At 55.9% G+C, this 15,517-nt stretch overlaps 5 protein-coding genes across 5 annotated transcripts; 4 read left to right on the forward strand and 1 right to left on the reverse strand.

Annotated features, from left to right (window-relative positions):
• Positions 1 to 919: 919 nt before the first annotated feature.
• CCMA1212_010074 (Quinate permease) lies at positions 920 to 2,994 on the forward strand (the record flags this gene model as incomplete). Its single annotated transcript, XM_073707129.1, has 8 exons — positions 920 to 1,112; positions 1,182 to 1,349; positions 1,444 to 1,899; positions 1,966 to 2,001; positions 2,172 to 2,447; positions 2,524 to 2,558; positions 2,619 to 2,850; positions 2,918 to 2,994. 8 exons carry the CDS (start codon positions 920 to 922, stop codon positions 2,992 to 2,994), a joined length of 1,473 nt encoding a protein of 490 aa, XP_073554418.1.
• A 689-nt stretch (positions 2,995 to 3,683) lies between these two features.
• CCMA1212_010075 (uncharacterized protein) lies at positions 3,684 to 4,566 on the forward strand (the record flags this gene model as incomplete). Its single annotated transcript, XM_073707130.1, has 2 exons — positions 3,684 to 3,841; positions 3,930 to 4,566. 2 exons carry the CDS (start codon positions 3,684 to 3,686, stop codon positions 4,564 to 4,566), a joined length of 795 nt encoding a protein of 264 aa, XP_073554419.1.
• An 804-nt stretch (positions 4,567 to 5,370) lies between these two features.
• On the forward strand, positions 5,371 to 6,221 carry CCMA1212_010076 (uncharacterized protein; the record flags this gene model as incomplete). The annotated part of the gene is made up of 3 exons (XM_073707131.1): positions 5,371 to 5,896; positions 5,980 to 6,061; positions 6,125 to 6,221. The coding sequence occupies 3 exons, from the start codon at positions 5,371 to 5,373 to the stop codon at positions 6,219 to 6,221; spliced, it is 705 nt and encodes a 234-aa protein (XP_073554420.1).
• Positions 6,222 to 6,710: 489 nt separating this feature from the next.
• On the reverse strand, positions 6,711 to 9,447 carry CCMA1212_010077 (uncharacterized protein; the record flags this gene model as incomplete). The annotated part of the gene is made up of 3 exons (XM_073707132.1): positions 6,711 to 8,555; positions 8,627 to 9,202; positions 9,310 to 9,447. 3 exons carry the CDS (start codon positions 9,445 to 9,447, stop codon positions 6,711 to 6,713), a joined length of 2,559 nt encoding a protein of 852 aa, XP_073554421.1.
• A 4,197-nt stretch (positions 9,448 to 13,644) lies between these two features.
• On the forward strand, positions 13,645 to 15,381 carry CCMA1212_010078 (Dynactin subunit 4; the record flags this gene model as incomplete). Its single annotated transcript, XM_073707133.1, has 2 exons — positions 13,645 to 13,928; positions 13,986 to 15,381. 2 exons carry the CDS (start codon positions 13,645 to 13,647, stop codon positions 15,379 to 15,381), a joined length of 1,680 nt encoding a protein of 559 aa, XP_073554416.1.
• Positions 15,382 to 15,517: the final 136 nt, after the last annotated feature.

The following is a 15,517-nucleotide window of genomic DNA, read 5'->3' on the forward strand; positions in this document are numbered from 1 at the left end:
GCGGAGTACACACCCAACGCCATGAAGAAAATAACCAAAAGTCAATTCACCTTTGGTCTTGTTCCTGTTCAAGAGAGCCGACGCCTCAATCAATAGCTCCCACCATAGCCGACCCTCCTCCCCGGAAACTAAACCCCAGATTTCCAGCCTCTTTCGTCCCCGCCCCCACAAGCCACAGATACAACATGCCCTCCTCCGTCTTTTCATCTCAACTCTTAAACAGGATAACAGTAGGAGTTTTATCCTCTATAGACTCTATAATCTCATTAAGACCGAAAACCCGCTGGATCTGTACTGTACAACCAGTGGACCACCCCCTAAAGAGGAAATCGAGAGTAAATCATTCACAAGGATAAATCGGACAAATATCATGCAAACGTCCCCCGTCTCCGCACGAAGCTAGCAATTTCCCCGCAGCCAAGCCTTCTTTCCCTTGCCTCGTGAGCCGAGAAATGTTTTTAGGTAAAAGAGGATGAATGGGCGATGTGATAAGCTGCGGTGTGCTTGTATGGCCGGTCACACCATAGATAGGGAATAGTCAGCGTGTGTCCTGTCCGGGATAGTGAATTGTATGGCTATTCTGTTTGCTCCCGGATGAATTGATCGTGTAAGGTAATAGGTAGACGGACATGTACGGCACTCCGCCTGCATGTAATGTAATGGACGGCAGCAGATCAGCCCCGATTACGTCAAAACCAAACCCGTTTGCAAGCCGTAAATCGCCTCACCTTGAGACTCAAACCTCACAATTCCCTCCATCGATCCATCAAGGGCTTCATCTACCCAGATTCCTGCTTCTCATCCCCTTCTCCCAGCCTCCGTATCTAATAACACCTAACGTCTCCTCATATGTACTGCTAGACAGACACCTCCATCCTCTAACCATCACCCCCATGCAAACCCTCGCCCAAAGCCCATCATGACGCGCCTCGGCACATGGAGGGCAACGTACCTCGTCGCCCTATCATGTGTCGGCTCCTTCCTCTTCGCCTACGACACGGGCATCGTGGGCGGCGTCCTGACGCTGCAGTCCTTCCAGCGGGACATGGGCTTTAGCGAGCGCGAGAAGGAGAACGTCGCCTCGCTGTCGGCCAGTCTGCTGCAGGCGGGAGGTATTTATCCGCTCATATAAATCCATTCTGATGGTTGAAATTGCCCATGGTTGACTGGTGTATGCGTAGCATTCTTCTCGTGCTTGTTTGTGTGGCCGTTCACCGCGCGGTATGGCCGGCGATGGGCGCTGGCCGTGGCTTCGCTCATCTTCAACATCGGCGCCATATTGCAGCTCTTTTACCAGCATGGCATCGCAACATGGTACGCCGGCCGGACGATATCCGGCATCGGAGCAGGTAAAACATACCACCATCTATTCCCACCTCACCACCATCATGGCGATTACTGCTTTCATACGCACGACTCCACTGACACGGTGCCGCATCACAGGCGTCGCAACCGTCATCATCCCCATGTACTCGGCCGAAATGGCCCCCAAGGAAATCCGCGGCCAGCTCGGCTCCCTCTTCCAGTTCTTCTTCACCCTCGGCGTCTCCGCCAGCTACTGGGTCGACTACGGCGCCGCGCAGCACATGGCCCCGGCCACGACCCGGCAGTGGCGCGTCCCCGTCGCCCTGCAGCTCGTCCCGGGGGGCATCCTCGGGCTGGGCATGCTGCTGACCCGTGAGAGCACGCGGTGGCTCGCGCAGCACGACCGGCACGAGGAGGCGCTCGAGTCGCTGATTTGGGTCCGCGGAGGGGACCGGCTCGAGGTGCGGATGGAGTTCCGCGAGATTGTGGCGGGCATCGAGGAGGAGGAGAGGTTGACGGCGGGGGTCTCGTGGAGGGAGTATTGGTTGCCGGCGAATCGGCATCGAATCTTTTTGGCGGTGACGCTTCAGATTGGTGTGTTTTTGTTGATTTGCTTTTCCTGATGGCTTGATGTGAGGGTTTGCTGACTTGAGGATGTAGGAGCGCAGTTGACGGGAAACACGTCCCTGGCCTACTGTACGAACATTGTCCCCTCCCTTCTCATCTGATGCCCTCCATCTGACATCTTTTCTTTGCTATTCCCCCCTCAAATACCATCTCACCGCATATATCCCATCCAACCCTTCATCTGATCACATCTCTCGATATCATCCCATCTGATATAGAACTAACACGTCGCACCACAGTCTCCCCCCAAGTCTTCCAAGCCGTCGGCGCCGGCCAAAACGCCCTCCTGCTCAGCGGCTTCTTCGGCGTCTGCAAGGTCGTCAGCTGCGCATTCTTCCTGCTCTTCCTCGTCGAGCGCATCGGCCGCCGCTGGTCGCTGCTCGCGGGCTCGTTCCTCATGGGCGCCTACATGTTCATCATCAGCGTGCTCACGCAGCGGTATCCGCCGCCTGTCGATGGGGGAAGGCTGACGCCGCCGGCGATTGCGTCGTTGACGATGATTTTTCTTGAAGCGAGTGCGTTTTTTTTTCTCCCCTGATCATCGTAATGTGATTTATTGTGTCTGAGTTGCTGACGTGGAGTGAAATGCAGTGACGTTCAACATCTCCTGGGGTCCCATCCCATGGGTAAGTCTATCCAAACCCCCCTCCGACCTGGGTAAAGGAGGTGCTCACCCACATCAACAGCTGTACATGAGCGAAATCTTCCCAACAAGAGTCCGCGAAGGAGGCATCGCCGTCGGCGCAGCGACCCAGTGGCTCTTTGGCTTCACCCTCAGCCAGGTCACGCCCCCGGCAGTCAACAACCTCGGGTGGAAGGCCTTTCTCATGTTCTGCTGCTTCAACTGGGCGCTCGTCCTGTACACCTGGTTCTTTATCAAGGAAACCAAGGGGCTGTCGCTGGAAGAAATGGATATTTGTGAGTTTTCAATAAGGATCCAGGAGTTGTATAAGAGTGATTGGTGATACTAATGAGATGCACGCAGTGTTTAACGCCAAGCGCACGCCTGTAAGCGTTCTATCATACCGCCACGAGGATAAATCGTCAGACGACGATGTATAATGTGATGGTCAACCTCGGACTGTATTTTCCTCTGTTTCATTCATTTTTTTCCGCTTTCTCAATCAAGTTCAAGCTGCGCGATTCCCATGTCTTGCATTCACGTCTATTATAGTGCAATTTGGTACGATGATTGATGATTTTGTAAGCGTCTGGAAATGATGAATAATAAAGGGACTCCTCACGGTGTCTCTAATTCGGCCTCTCGGCCTTTGCCAAGCGCGAAGTGACGTGCTAAAACCCCCAGGCTAACAGCTTCGATTGGACCCCGGGCTGAGATGGTAATTCTTAGAGACGTGCCTTGCTTGTAATATATATCTATCCTCATTTCCTTGAGGTTCACCGTTGAACTTGAGTGTAAATCATGCGAAAGGCTCTGTCAATGAAAGCACCGCTGGCTTCCCTGCCCGGTTGTAGCCTGCGGCCGCTGTCCCGCTACCGAGGTGTGTAGCCCCTTGATATGGACTGCACGACATAGGAGTTCGTTCTGAGAGGAATTATATACAGCTTCTGCACAGATACATGACCAGTCAAACAGGACACAAGGTGGTCAAAGTGGTCTGAAACTTCATCATCAAGCTCGGGGGTCTTGGAGGCGGCAGTTGAGTTCACGGGCCTTGACTCACAGCAGTCGTCACCACTCGACCAGTCTTCCACCAAGGGAGACCTCATCCGATACGCCCAAAGACAAGATGGCTTGCATCTCTTTGATCCTCACGCCAGAGGTCCTCCTGAGCGTCCGAGAGTTCTGGTTCGAGCACCTCTCCGGCCCAGACGCCCTCGTCATACCCAGCGCCGCAGACAACAAGCGCTGGTTCTTTGGCGGCCCCGAATTCGACAAGCTCTGCGTGTAAGTCCTCACTCCATCATCATCATCATCCCAACTCACCTTCACCTCCCATAACCCCCCCTGACAATCCTCACTCCCCTCCCCCCAGAGAACGCTTCGGCCCAACCCTCGCCGCAATCCGCTCCCGCGGCATAACCTCCGGCCACGACATCATCTACGCCCTCCAGCCCACCGACGCCCACGACTGGCTCAGCCTCGTCCTCCTCCTCGACCAGATCCCGCGCAACTGCTTCCGCGGCGAATCTTCCTCCTCCGTCTTCACCTACTGGGACCCCATGGCGCGGGACGTCGCCCTCGCGGCCCTCGAGCGCGGGATCCCCGATCGCTGGCCCGAGGTTCGCTGGCGCTTTGCGTGTCGCGCGTGGTTCTACGTTCCGCTGATGCATTCCGAGGATCTGCAGTTGCACGAGCTCGCGGTGGAAAAGTATGAGCTGCTTGCGAGGGATATCGAAAGTCTGCTGACGTCCTCTGACATGAATCGAGAGGATGAGGAGGATGAGAGTGAAGTAGATCAAGAGTACCGCCTTGCCGCGCAAAAGGTCGTGCGGATGAACCCTGACGCCGCAAGAGAGTACGCTCAGCTGAACCTCGGCTTTGAAAAGAGGCACTGGGCCATTGTCCAGCGGTTCGGGCGGTATCCGCACCGGAACGGCGTGCTGGGGAGGCAGACGACGGAGGAGGAGCGCGAGTATCTGGACAATGGGGGAGACACGTTTGGGGGGTGATGCCTGGGAGCAAACGATCATCGGGCTTCATGTCAAACACTAGAATGCCCTCTCGTGTCAGCAGCGTGTAAGAATACGACACACTAAAGTATGAGATTGTAACAATTGCTTCAGTCCCGTCACATACGACGTTGCCCCTTACTTCGTACCTACTTTCAAAATCAAATCCATCCCATCCCATCTCCAAATTCCCCCGAAACGCCACGGCCTCCGGAGCAACTCCCATCATAAACCTCAATCCGATCCCGTCAAACATCACCAGCTCCGCCATCACCACCCAAACAACAAACCCCGGCTCTATGTAGCCCAACCAAACTGCAACACACCACACCACAGCACAACACACCATCCCAAAATCCCACGTCAAACCCCCAGTTTGAGCAAACTCCAATTTTTTTTTTTTTTTTCTTTAGCAGCACCACGCCAACTTTGCCTCTGATTCGTCCGTTTGTCGCCTTGTTGCATCGCTGTCCTCTTTCCGCATGTACACGCACAAAGACTACTTTCTTTCGCTCTCACACACAGCTCTTCCTTCTTTCTTCCTTACCATCTTCTCTTTCTTTCTTACTTCTTTCGTGTCAATTTCGTGTCAATTGATTCCGTCGCACAGGAACTCAAGTCTCAGCGTCCCGAGGCTCGCTCAGACGACGCGCTATTTTGCCCCTCCCCCTCATCCCCCCCATTTTTCCTCGTCTCACCACCAAAGCACCAAAACCTCCAACCCTCAGTTCTCACGATAATACTCCCCTCACCTGAAAACCAACCAAACCAACAACCACCAAGACAACCATCCCCTCCTCCAAAATGGTCACCACCCGCGCCTCCTCCCGCGCAGCCAGCGTCGAACCAACCTCCCTCTTCCCCCAAACCCCCTCCGCCAAACGCACCAAATCCACATCAACCTCCCTCTCCAAACGCTCATCATCCTCATCCTTCGCCCACGCACCCACAACAGCAACCCTCCTCTGGCTCACCATCTCCCTCCCCCTCGTCATCTGGGACACCGGCTACGTCCTCCTCCGCCCCCACTCCATGCCCGGCGGCTCCCTCCACTACCCCCTCTGGGCCCCCTACAAGCTCTACGGCGAGGTCGACCACATCTACGGCTTCAAGGCCTTCCGCGCCGGCAACGGCTTCACCAGCGCCCAGGGCCTGCTCAACGCCCTCGAGACCCTGCTCTACTTTTGGTACATCGGTGCTTGGTACTTTTACGGGAAACGCTCCTCTTCCGCCGGGGGTTACAAGGTTGTCACTGGAAAGGTTGGTGCCAGGGCGACACTCGTGGGCTTCAGTGCGGCCGTCATGACACTCAGCAAGACGATTCTCTATTGTAAGTTTGTTTCTCAAAAGATGCATATACATTTCGAACAAGAAGGGGCGTTTGTAAACAATCCAAACTAACATTGATGGTAGGGGCAAACGAGTACTACAGTGGCTTCGACAACATCGGCCACAACCCCCTCCAGGACCTCATCCTCCTCTGGATCATCCCCAAGTAAGTCAAAAGTCACCCCCTTATCAATTCACCGTTACAGCTCGTCTAACGTGCTGCAAAAAGCGGCGCTTGGCTCGTCGGCTCAACCTACATGATCTGGTCCATCGGCGGCGACATCGTTGCCGGCCTCGACCGCGCCTCACGCTCAAAGAGCGAGTAAACGAGTATGGGTCAGTGACAGAGGAACGTCCATGTATGTTATTATGTGTATAGGAGTCTGTATGTATGCCCGCAATGCAACGAATACGAAGGAAATGACATTTGGTTCGGCGTCTTCTGAAAGGAGTAGGTAGCTCTTGTAATGCATCTTCAAACTTGGACTCCAAGGCCAGCGCGACCTCATATACCCATGTATTAACCCCCTTTTGTTTCTTTTGTACCATATCCCAGGACTTGTAACAGAAAGGAATGTCCAACGCAAAATGAATGACAGCCAGAGAAAATGGTATCGTAAGCGTGTCTGCCGACACTGGGTATCAACCAAATATGCAACAACATGAAGACAAAGAAAACAAAAAGCACAGTGGCAAAATTCCAACAAAGCATGCTTTTCCTCCAATGGATACAATCGGTCCATTATCCTCTCCTCTTCCCTCATCTCTCATTATGCATTATGCCCCCCTCGTCTAGCGTATATGCATGCAAAGTATTAACTCATATCGGTGAGCCCTCCAAGATCTGTATATTGTGCCCATGCGTCGTTCGTCTTGGCTTCCGCCTCTCCGTCAGTCCCGTCCATGAAAGCGAGCATCAGGGACCAGTCATCCGAGTCCCTTCGGCCGGGGACCCGCGTCTCCTCGGTGATGCTGTTCTCACGGATGCGGACGGAAATGGGCTTGGCCTCGAGCCCAAAGTTCTTTCGTCGAAGATCCCCAAGCATTGTGTAGCGGCGTTGCAGCGCGGCAGGCGAGGGCACCGACCGCGTGGGTTCAAGGCTCCATCGCTTCCTCTTGATGTTGTCCTTGCCGGTGCGGGATGCTCCGGGGTTGTGGAGCCCGGCCGCTAAGCTGTCCAATTGGCCGGAAATGGCGCCGGCCGATGCCGAACGCGGCAGATCCAGCCTGACCGGTACCTTGTCCAGCGGACTCCAGTGGGCGAGCATCATCTCGAGCTCCAGCGCGGCGTCCGTCGTGGGTGTCTTGGGGCTGGACAGAGCACTCGTCGACAGCGTGTCAATGGTGCTGCTCAAGCTCTCGGGCACCGACGAGGCGGTCGTGTTGGAGCTCGCGCTCGCGTTGGACTGGGTCGACGCCGTCGAATCGCTCCGGCCCGCCAGCGCCCCCTTCATCATCAGCCCCTCCTCGTCCGGCTCGACCGTGACTGTCTGTGTCCCGTTCCCATAGCCTTGTACAACAATCTCGTGGTACAGGGGCTTCGCCGGTCCCGGCGACGACGTCGTCGTCGATGCTTGTGACCCCGACATGGAACTTCTCCTGAATCTCCGCAACGACCTGCGAATGGTGGAGTTGCGCCGCAGGCTGATGGAAAACGAGCTAGACCGGGACAGAGTGGTCGGTGAAGAATTGTCCGACAGGGTGGACAAGGACGGATCGCGAGTCTTGTGCGCCAGCGCAAAGTAGTCGATGTCGGGCTTGATCTCTATCCTGCTCACCGGCGTCTCCTGGATCTTGATGACCCGTTTGGTCACGAGGTCGTCGCTCGCAACAATGTCCGTCTCGATGCGCAGCGGCTTCTTCGTCTCCTGAGATGCCGACGCCCACGGAGGGGTGCCCTTCATCGAGGCGGCGAGGTGATAAGATGCCTCCTCGCCCCGCACCTCAGCCGGTTCCTGTGTCGCACAGCGCAAGACTTGGTGGACCGCATAGATCAGAACCCATCGTACCTTGCGTGCCTCCAGCAAGGACATTCTTTCGCTCTTCTCAGCCTTGCTAGGTGAGAGGACAGCGTCCTCTTCGTATCGGCGGTATGCCTGGACGAGGTCGTTTCTGAAACACCTTTCGGTCCAGTTGGATGCCATAATCAGGGCCGCAACCGTGTCTTGCCGCTGTCCGGCGGTCAACTTCTCGACAAAGGGCAGCTTGGAGAGGCAGCGGAGCCCATCGTGGGAAGACTCCAGTCGGGGCAGCAGAGGCAGGGGATGCGGCAAGGGCTCGAACTGGTTATTCTCGTCAAACGTCTGGACAAGCTGCTCCGTACAGATGCCGCCGACCGCCGTAGGGGGCATGACGCCCGAAACGGTGTAGTTGCTGTCCACCAGGAGCTCGTAAAGGGCATCGAAATCCTCTGCCATTGTCCGCAGCAGGCTTGCCTTGAAAGACCTGGGAGGGTAGCGGCCGAACTTGGCGGAGTAAAAGGCCAGCAGGAAGCTGCGAAACCTATCAAGGTGAGCGCGGGTCGCGGCTGGAATGCCCATCTTCGCTTCTGATAGCTCTTCGTCGAGGAAGCTCCTCAGTCTGTTGGCCGTCTGCTGGAGCATGGCGTTCACCTCCAATCGCGCCCTGCGGACGAGCGCTCGCGATGCCGCACTGATGAGCTATCACATGAGACAAGATTAGTGCCCAGCCTGCAAAGAAAATAAGGCGACGGGGTTTGCTCCTCCCTTACCTGGTACTCTGAAGTGCCAAACAGGCGGTCATGCATGCCGACGCAATGGACAAAGGCTCGCCTGTACAAGTCACTCAGTTGAAATGTTTCTGCCAGGTGGAGGACTGCCGCCGCGTGGACTGGCTCCTCGGCCATGTTCAGGTAGTGAGCGTGGCGCATGTAAGTGAGCAAGTCATCCACGTTGCTCGCCGGCGAAGACCTGAACTCGCGCATGGAGTGAAGCAGCGCCACGAGTGCGCTTGCCAGACTTCCACCCACCATTGGCCGTCCCAGGACCCAGGCAAAGAGGTTTCTGAAAGACAAGTGGTAGAGCTGAGCCTGCTTCTCGGTGGCATGAGGCGGGGCCGGGATGTACAGCTCAGCCGTCGACCTAGGATGCAGCTGATCCCACCTCTCAATCTCCTGCGGCGTCCTGGACGCGAGGCTGTCTAGCACGAGGAACTTTTCGATGAGCGGAAGGCATCCGGCGGAGAGCAGGGCCGTGAAGGGCAGCTTGAAAGACGGCCCGCGCTTCGAGTCGCCCTTGGCGTACAGGTGGATGAGGCAGTTGCCGTTTCTCTCCCATATATCGGGGTCCTATCGCCATGCAACAGCCACAACGGTTAGATTCTTGTTCACACGCCATTGGCGCACGCAACGGCAGGCGTGTTTTCGTGCATTCAATTGGGCCCATGCAGACTCACTCTTCGCAGCCCGTCCCAGTCCCTGCACGTTTTGCTGGCACCATCCCATCGCCGCAGCGGCGCCAGCCTGCCATCCTCTCCAATCGAAAGCCCGCGAGCCCTGCGGACGCTGTTTGATCGAGGCCTCGGGCCGGCCATCAGGAGGCGGGAAAGGACGTTGCCGAGTGGAGTTGAAGCTGCCCGAAGAAAGGGGGGTCCGAAGGGAGACTCTGTGTGGTGCAGGCGGACCGAGTATGTACTTGTAGGCGGCCCCCAACGGCGAGACAGGCCACGGATGGTTATATACTCTCAGCGCCGGTTGATGTATCAGGCAGTGTGTATTCGTATCTCAGCACCTCATGCAGGCTGAAGCATCCACAGCAGGAGAAAGTCTAAAGTCAATGTCGCTATCCTTTTTCTTTCCTCTATGATCCGCCTCTCCTCACGCCATCCCAGGTCCAGTCGTCGGCAGATGAAAGGTAAAAGCGTCGAATCACGGGCAAGTCGAGTCGGCTTCTCCTCGTCCTGTCTCCAAGCCAAAGGACAGCCCGAGACGTCACAGGCTAATGGCTGGTGAGCCAGCTCTCGTGTTGCCCGGCCGTGTAACTGCTTGGTGTGGTGGTTCCTGCAAGGCTTGAAGCTTGCTGGACGCCCGTCGAGGGTCGATGGCGGTATCACGGCAGAGCGTATTGGCAGTCGAATGCAGCCATGGGATGAAATCACTCGACAGCCACCATGGTGCCAGGCCCGGGCTTGGACCGTACAAGTACGAGTTGGGCTGGACACGGGTGGGGAGGGATGGCGAAGCTCATGGAAAGTATAAAAGAGAAGAGGAGAAGTGGGAGGAACGACACGAAAGCCACGACAGACGTTTCCGTGCTGCTGGGCTTGGACCTGGACGGAGTTGCTCTGGTTCTGGTTCTGCTCTGTTCTGCTCTCCCAAGCGTCGGGTGCCGAAAAGGCAATTGCTGAGCTCTGGTGCTAAGCTCGGCCTAGCGCCTGCTGCTGTAGGGGCCGGGCAGCCTAGCCAGGCGCTGTGCAATTTTCCTTTTCCCCTAGCAGCACGCCGCGGAGGCGCTGGCCAGTGGCTGCTGTGCAGGGATGCGGCCCCTGTATTCTAGCCCTGGCGAGATGGTGCTAGGCCGCTAGGGGCGCTAGCGGCTTAGCGCGGCACCAGCCATCGATTGCATCAGTCAAGCTCAAGGCACCGGCAGCAGCTTGAAGAAAAAAATGGGAAGTGCTTCCGAGGGCGCCCCCACTGCAGCAAAGGAAAGCCGTAGAAGGTGATGATTCGGACGATCTGTAATTGATTTCAGCATCACCGTCACTGCCGCGAGAGACGAGCATGGAGCGGCTGAATCTCGACGGTGCTTCGAGGCGGGAGCTTCGGGACATGAATCGCCTCATACAGTTCCAAGACGAGCTGCGACGACCGAAGAAACACCACGTTATGCAGCTGCAAGTACGAAGCACGCACCACCAGCACCAGCAGGGATGACATCGTCCTCATCAGCACCGCACACGCTTTGGCCCGGTTTTGGCGCAGCAGGAAAGAAAAGCCATGTCTCATCCAAGCGTTCATCGCTTGCAGGGGTGTGCCAGCCGCTCACTGGCTCTGTAACGCGCACGAGGCGGTGGTGAGCTGGCACAGAGTCGCAGCATCCGATCCTTGTTTGCATGACGTTCTCCACCAGAGCCATCATCAGCTGTGAAGAAGAAAAAAATTGAAGAAGCACACGTTCACAGAGTGACCCGTCGGCTTGGGTACTGCTGCGGCAAACCATTGCTGCTACGTTACTGTCAAGAGTATTTTGGCTTCTCGAGCACGAATAGGAAGTGCAGCACGAACGAGCACGAGCACGACAGGACGGTTTTGTTGGGCAATGAGTCGCTTCTGCGCTTTTTTGCCTTGGCGCAGACGTCTTGCTGGGGCCAGAATCCGGATGCATAACCACGGCCGCGACCGGCCAGTCTGACCACGAGAGACCAGATATCCATATCCATATTCGCCTTCGCCTGCCTTGGTCTGGGTCCCCGCCACGCAGTGCTCACTCTTTGCATGCCGTGGCATAATACGATACATGTGCCGTGGCATCGTCTGGAGAGCCCGGCCAGTCGAGTCCCCGAGATGCAGAAAATTGGCTGAACCAACAGCAGCCTTTGCTAGTGAGCTGGGCTTCCTTTTCAAGTCAGTCAATGGGCAGAGCGCAGACGAGATGCATCCACGTCACTGCCTTTATTATAGACTACGGCCAGGCTGAGCCCTCTGTCAACAGATGAGGTCCAATCGCAGAGTCGCAAAAATGTCCTAATTGCAGCCTGTGGGATTCTGCTCTGTTACAGTACAGGTCACGCCGACTCCCTGTCAAGTCCAGAGAATTAGTCGATGTTGGTGCAGCGTGTGTCCCTGTTGATCGATCGCTTCTGCTTCTTTCCAGCTCGTTCTCATCCTGGCTGACGCCGCTTCTGGCAAAATTCTCCTTCCGTTTCCCGTGAAGGCCGCTCGGGAGTGGACCAAAGAAGAGAGAAAAGTGACGAGTATCATCATGCCATCCGGGCTCTGGCCCTCTCCTCTCGACATGACGGACAGGGATCCACGATGTTCAACTCCACCTTCGGCGGCACTGGCGGACTGCTGTGGGCTGCGGCCATCCCATCTCAGATCCGATGAGACAGACCTCGCCCGACGTCGTGCGGGCATCATTGACTTTCAGCATTGCGTTACCGTCGCCCCCGGAAACGAGCGCAACTCCCTTGCAGACCGTTGGCCGGAACCAGCGAAACATAATGGGCAATGTCTTGTCGGCGACGAAACGCAGGCCTTTGTTTCCCTCCCTTCACCCCAGATGGTTTTACAGCATGTGAGACTCTGTCTCAATCTGTTCGTTCGTGGTTAGGCCTCGTTTTGCCTTTTTCGCAACCTGCTCGGCTTGCTCTTTGAATCTGGAGTCTCCACAGATCCGTCGTACCGCGCCGCTTAAGCGTTCAACAAGACACACTTCCCTGCAAGCCTCCTCGGTAAAGAACAAGACTGCAGATTCCGAGAATCGCCCTTTTCCTTACCGATCTTGTTCGGTCAGCCTTACGTACGCTCGTAAATATCGATTTGCGTGCTCACTCAGCCAGCTCAGGTTAAAGGTTAAATACGAGCCACTGTTCCTGATTACTTGTGGCTTCCCGTGCTTCTCCCCTCTCTGGTTCCTGGCCTGTACCTGGACGAGTGTGGTGGCACCGAGGTCACTGCGAGTAACATCTCCGGAAGAGACAACCATTCTTAGTCCCCGCTTACAAGCCCCAAGAAAGAAAGGCCGTCGAGCATTCTGTTTGAGGACATCCAAGGGTGAATCTGCTACATCTGGATGCTGGCCTTGCGCCTGACGAGACATGCAAAGATATCTTGGCCTAGCGGACGAGACATAGACCGGCGACATGAGAGTCTAATAGAATCACCCAACCATGGCTAGCGGACGACAGCACATGTCAGGTCTAGTGCCATCTGCCATCGTAACTCGTACTCGTAAAGAAGCAATGCTATCGAGGCTGCCTTCGTTAGCTGCCCATCAAGGTTGTCAAAGAGCATTGGCACTAGCGCTATTGTTTCTTCGCGTACTGTTCGTGTCCGATATCCGACTATCCTGTTGCGTCCGTATCAGGGAGCTTGCGTGGCCTGACATCTGGAGAATCTAGGAAGCTGTAGAATAGCGGAGCACCGTCCAGCTTACACGAAGCCGATGTGAAGAGCTGATTTTGAGCAAGTTCAGCTGCCGTGATGACAATCCATGTATCAAGAGTATCCAGAAGGTAGACCTTGACGATCTCTCAAGGTTGAAACGGCAAAGATTGGCGTGTCGTCGAAAACGATGCAAGCATCAAAACGAAACGGAAACGGCCAGTTCCGTCTTATCGTCATCGCATCCAGAGACGCCCGAGAGCATAATCACTGCAGATCCGCCACCCCCCGGAATTCAGCATCTTCCCGACAGCCCGGAAGCTGCTTCTGGTCATGGCAGCGTCATTGCAATCAATCGATCGCCCGTCGTGAGAGCTTTGGCCAGGATCATCATCAGAGAATCCGGGGCGCATCTGCGAGAGAGAAAGCGGGGAACCGATACGAGGTACAAAGGCACTTGGGCAACGGATGGTGAAAATAATTACATAAGCAGTGGAATTGATAAGCCGCGTTGATCAGATTGATAAAAATGTTGCTGCATCACGTGAATGGACGGTAAGCTCACCGAGCTCACCTTGATTCCAAGGCTCTCACCGAAGCTTCGTGATGGGAGCCCAGCTCATGATATCCGCCTCTGTTTACCCTTTCACTCATTCCACCCACGCACGCGCCATGTCACGTCCAAGATGGCGCCTTTGACCCCATACACATACATCCAATGCCCCTGCTCGGACCAGACCGTTTACCACCCGGGCGGCGCGGCATCAGATCCTGAAGACGACGACCGAGCGTTCGACCCCAAAGCCCCGCGGTCAAACTACAGCTTATACCCGATCGAATACCTCCTCTACTGCGAAGACTGCCAACAGATCAGATGCCCGAGATGCGTAACGGAGGAATCCGTGGCGTTCTATTGCCCCAATTGCCTGTTTGAGGTGCCTAGCAGTAACCTCCGCAGCGAAGGCAACAGGTAAAGAGCTCACCTTTCACATTGTCACGGCTCAACTCTGACTGCTGCTCGGGCCAGATGTACGCGAAGCTGTTACCAGTGCCCAATCTGCATCGGACCGCTCCAGGTTGGCGCCATCCAGCCCACCACGGATGCGAATCTCCTCCCGACGCAATATCAGGCCAACCCCAGCGGTGGTCCATACGCCCTCTTCTGCCAGTACTGCAACTGGACGTCCACCGAGATCGGTATCGAATTCGACCGCCCCAGCGGGATATACAATCAACTATCCAAGGTGAACAACGGAGGCCAGCCCAAACTCACACTGCGAGACGTCAAAGACCGTCGGAAGGACAACCCCGACGAGCCCCCCGTGCCCGACGACCAGGTCGACGCGGATCTGCAGTTTGCCAACTTAAAGGCCTTTTACCAACAACAGCTCTCGGAAGCAAACACGTCATTACGCGGACTCCCGTTGCACGATGGATTAGGATTCTCATCTCCGGCCGCCCTGACGCGCATCATGTCCCTGTATACTGGTCGTGGTCACCAGGGCCGCCTGCAACAGGGCCCTGCGGACATTATGCGCGAAGCACTCGGCACGAACGACGGTTTGAAAGTCGCCAATCTAGACGAGTCGGGGGATATCAAGAAGCTCATGGACGGCGGATGGGGTGCGACCGCTTCGCTTGAGCAGCGAAGCCAACAGCCGACGGAGTCTGGGCGGTTCGAGGACGAGCTCCGGCCGATAGCCTATCTTTTGCGCAGCAAGCGATCGAAGCGTTGCCCTTCTTGTCGGCACATTATATCCAAACCGGAGGCTAAGGTCGTGTCTACGAGGTTCAAGATTCGTTTGGTTGCCAAGTCGTATATACCCACCATCACCATCCGGCCGCTCAATCCTACCGCCCCGCCTGTTCCTATTACGTACAGGCCCATGGTGCAGGAAGAAGCGCCGTTGAAGCCGCATCAACCGTATCACTTCGTGGTCACGTTCAAGAATCCCCTGTTTGACAACATTAAAGTCACGTTGGCTTCGCCAAACAAAACGCCTGGCCGCTTCTCCAGCAGAGTCACCGTGCTGTGTCCGCAGTTTGAGGTCGACGCCAACACCGACATGTGGGACGATGCCCTCAAGGACGACGAAAAGGACCGCAGCCGCAAGGCGGACGAGGGCCCCGAGGTGGGCAAGATTTGGGAGAAGGGGCGCAACTGGGTGAGCATCGTGCTGGAGGTAATCCCGGCGTCTTTGCGGCTCGATCAGCAGCAGGGCAATAAGGGCGAAAAGGTGGACATGAGCCCGCTGAAAGAGGGCGAGGATATTCTTGAGATTCCCATGTTTGTGCGCATGGAGTGGGAGGCTGATACGCAGGCTGACATGGACGGGCCCCCTAGCAAGGACAAGGAGAGCAGGGAGAAGCGAGAACTGGCGTATTGGTGCGTGCTGGGTGTTGGGCGTATCAGTCAAGAGTGAAGCGAAGTGGGACATTTACAGCGATAGATACCCAAATAGAGATGGTCATGGACAAGCAGATATTGGACGACAAGAGACATGCAAGCAAAGAGAAAAGAATATGCCATGAGAAGTGAATTGATCAAATCATGCCAGC

The sequence above is a fragment of the Trichoderma ghanense genome (assembly GCF_004382785.1).
Source record: "Trichoderma ghanense strain CCMA-1212 chromosome Unknown scaffold_21, whole genome shotgun sequence".
Classification (NCBI taxonomy): domain Eukaryota; kingdom Fungi; phylum Ascomycota; class Sordariomycetes; order Hypocreales; family Hypocreaceae; genus Trichoderma; species Trichoderma ghanense.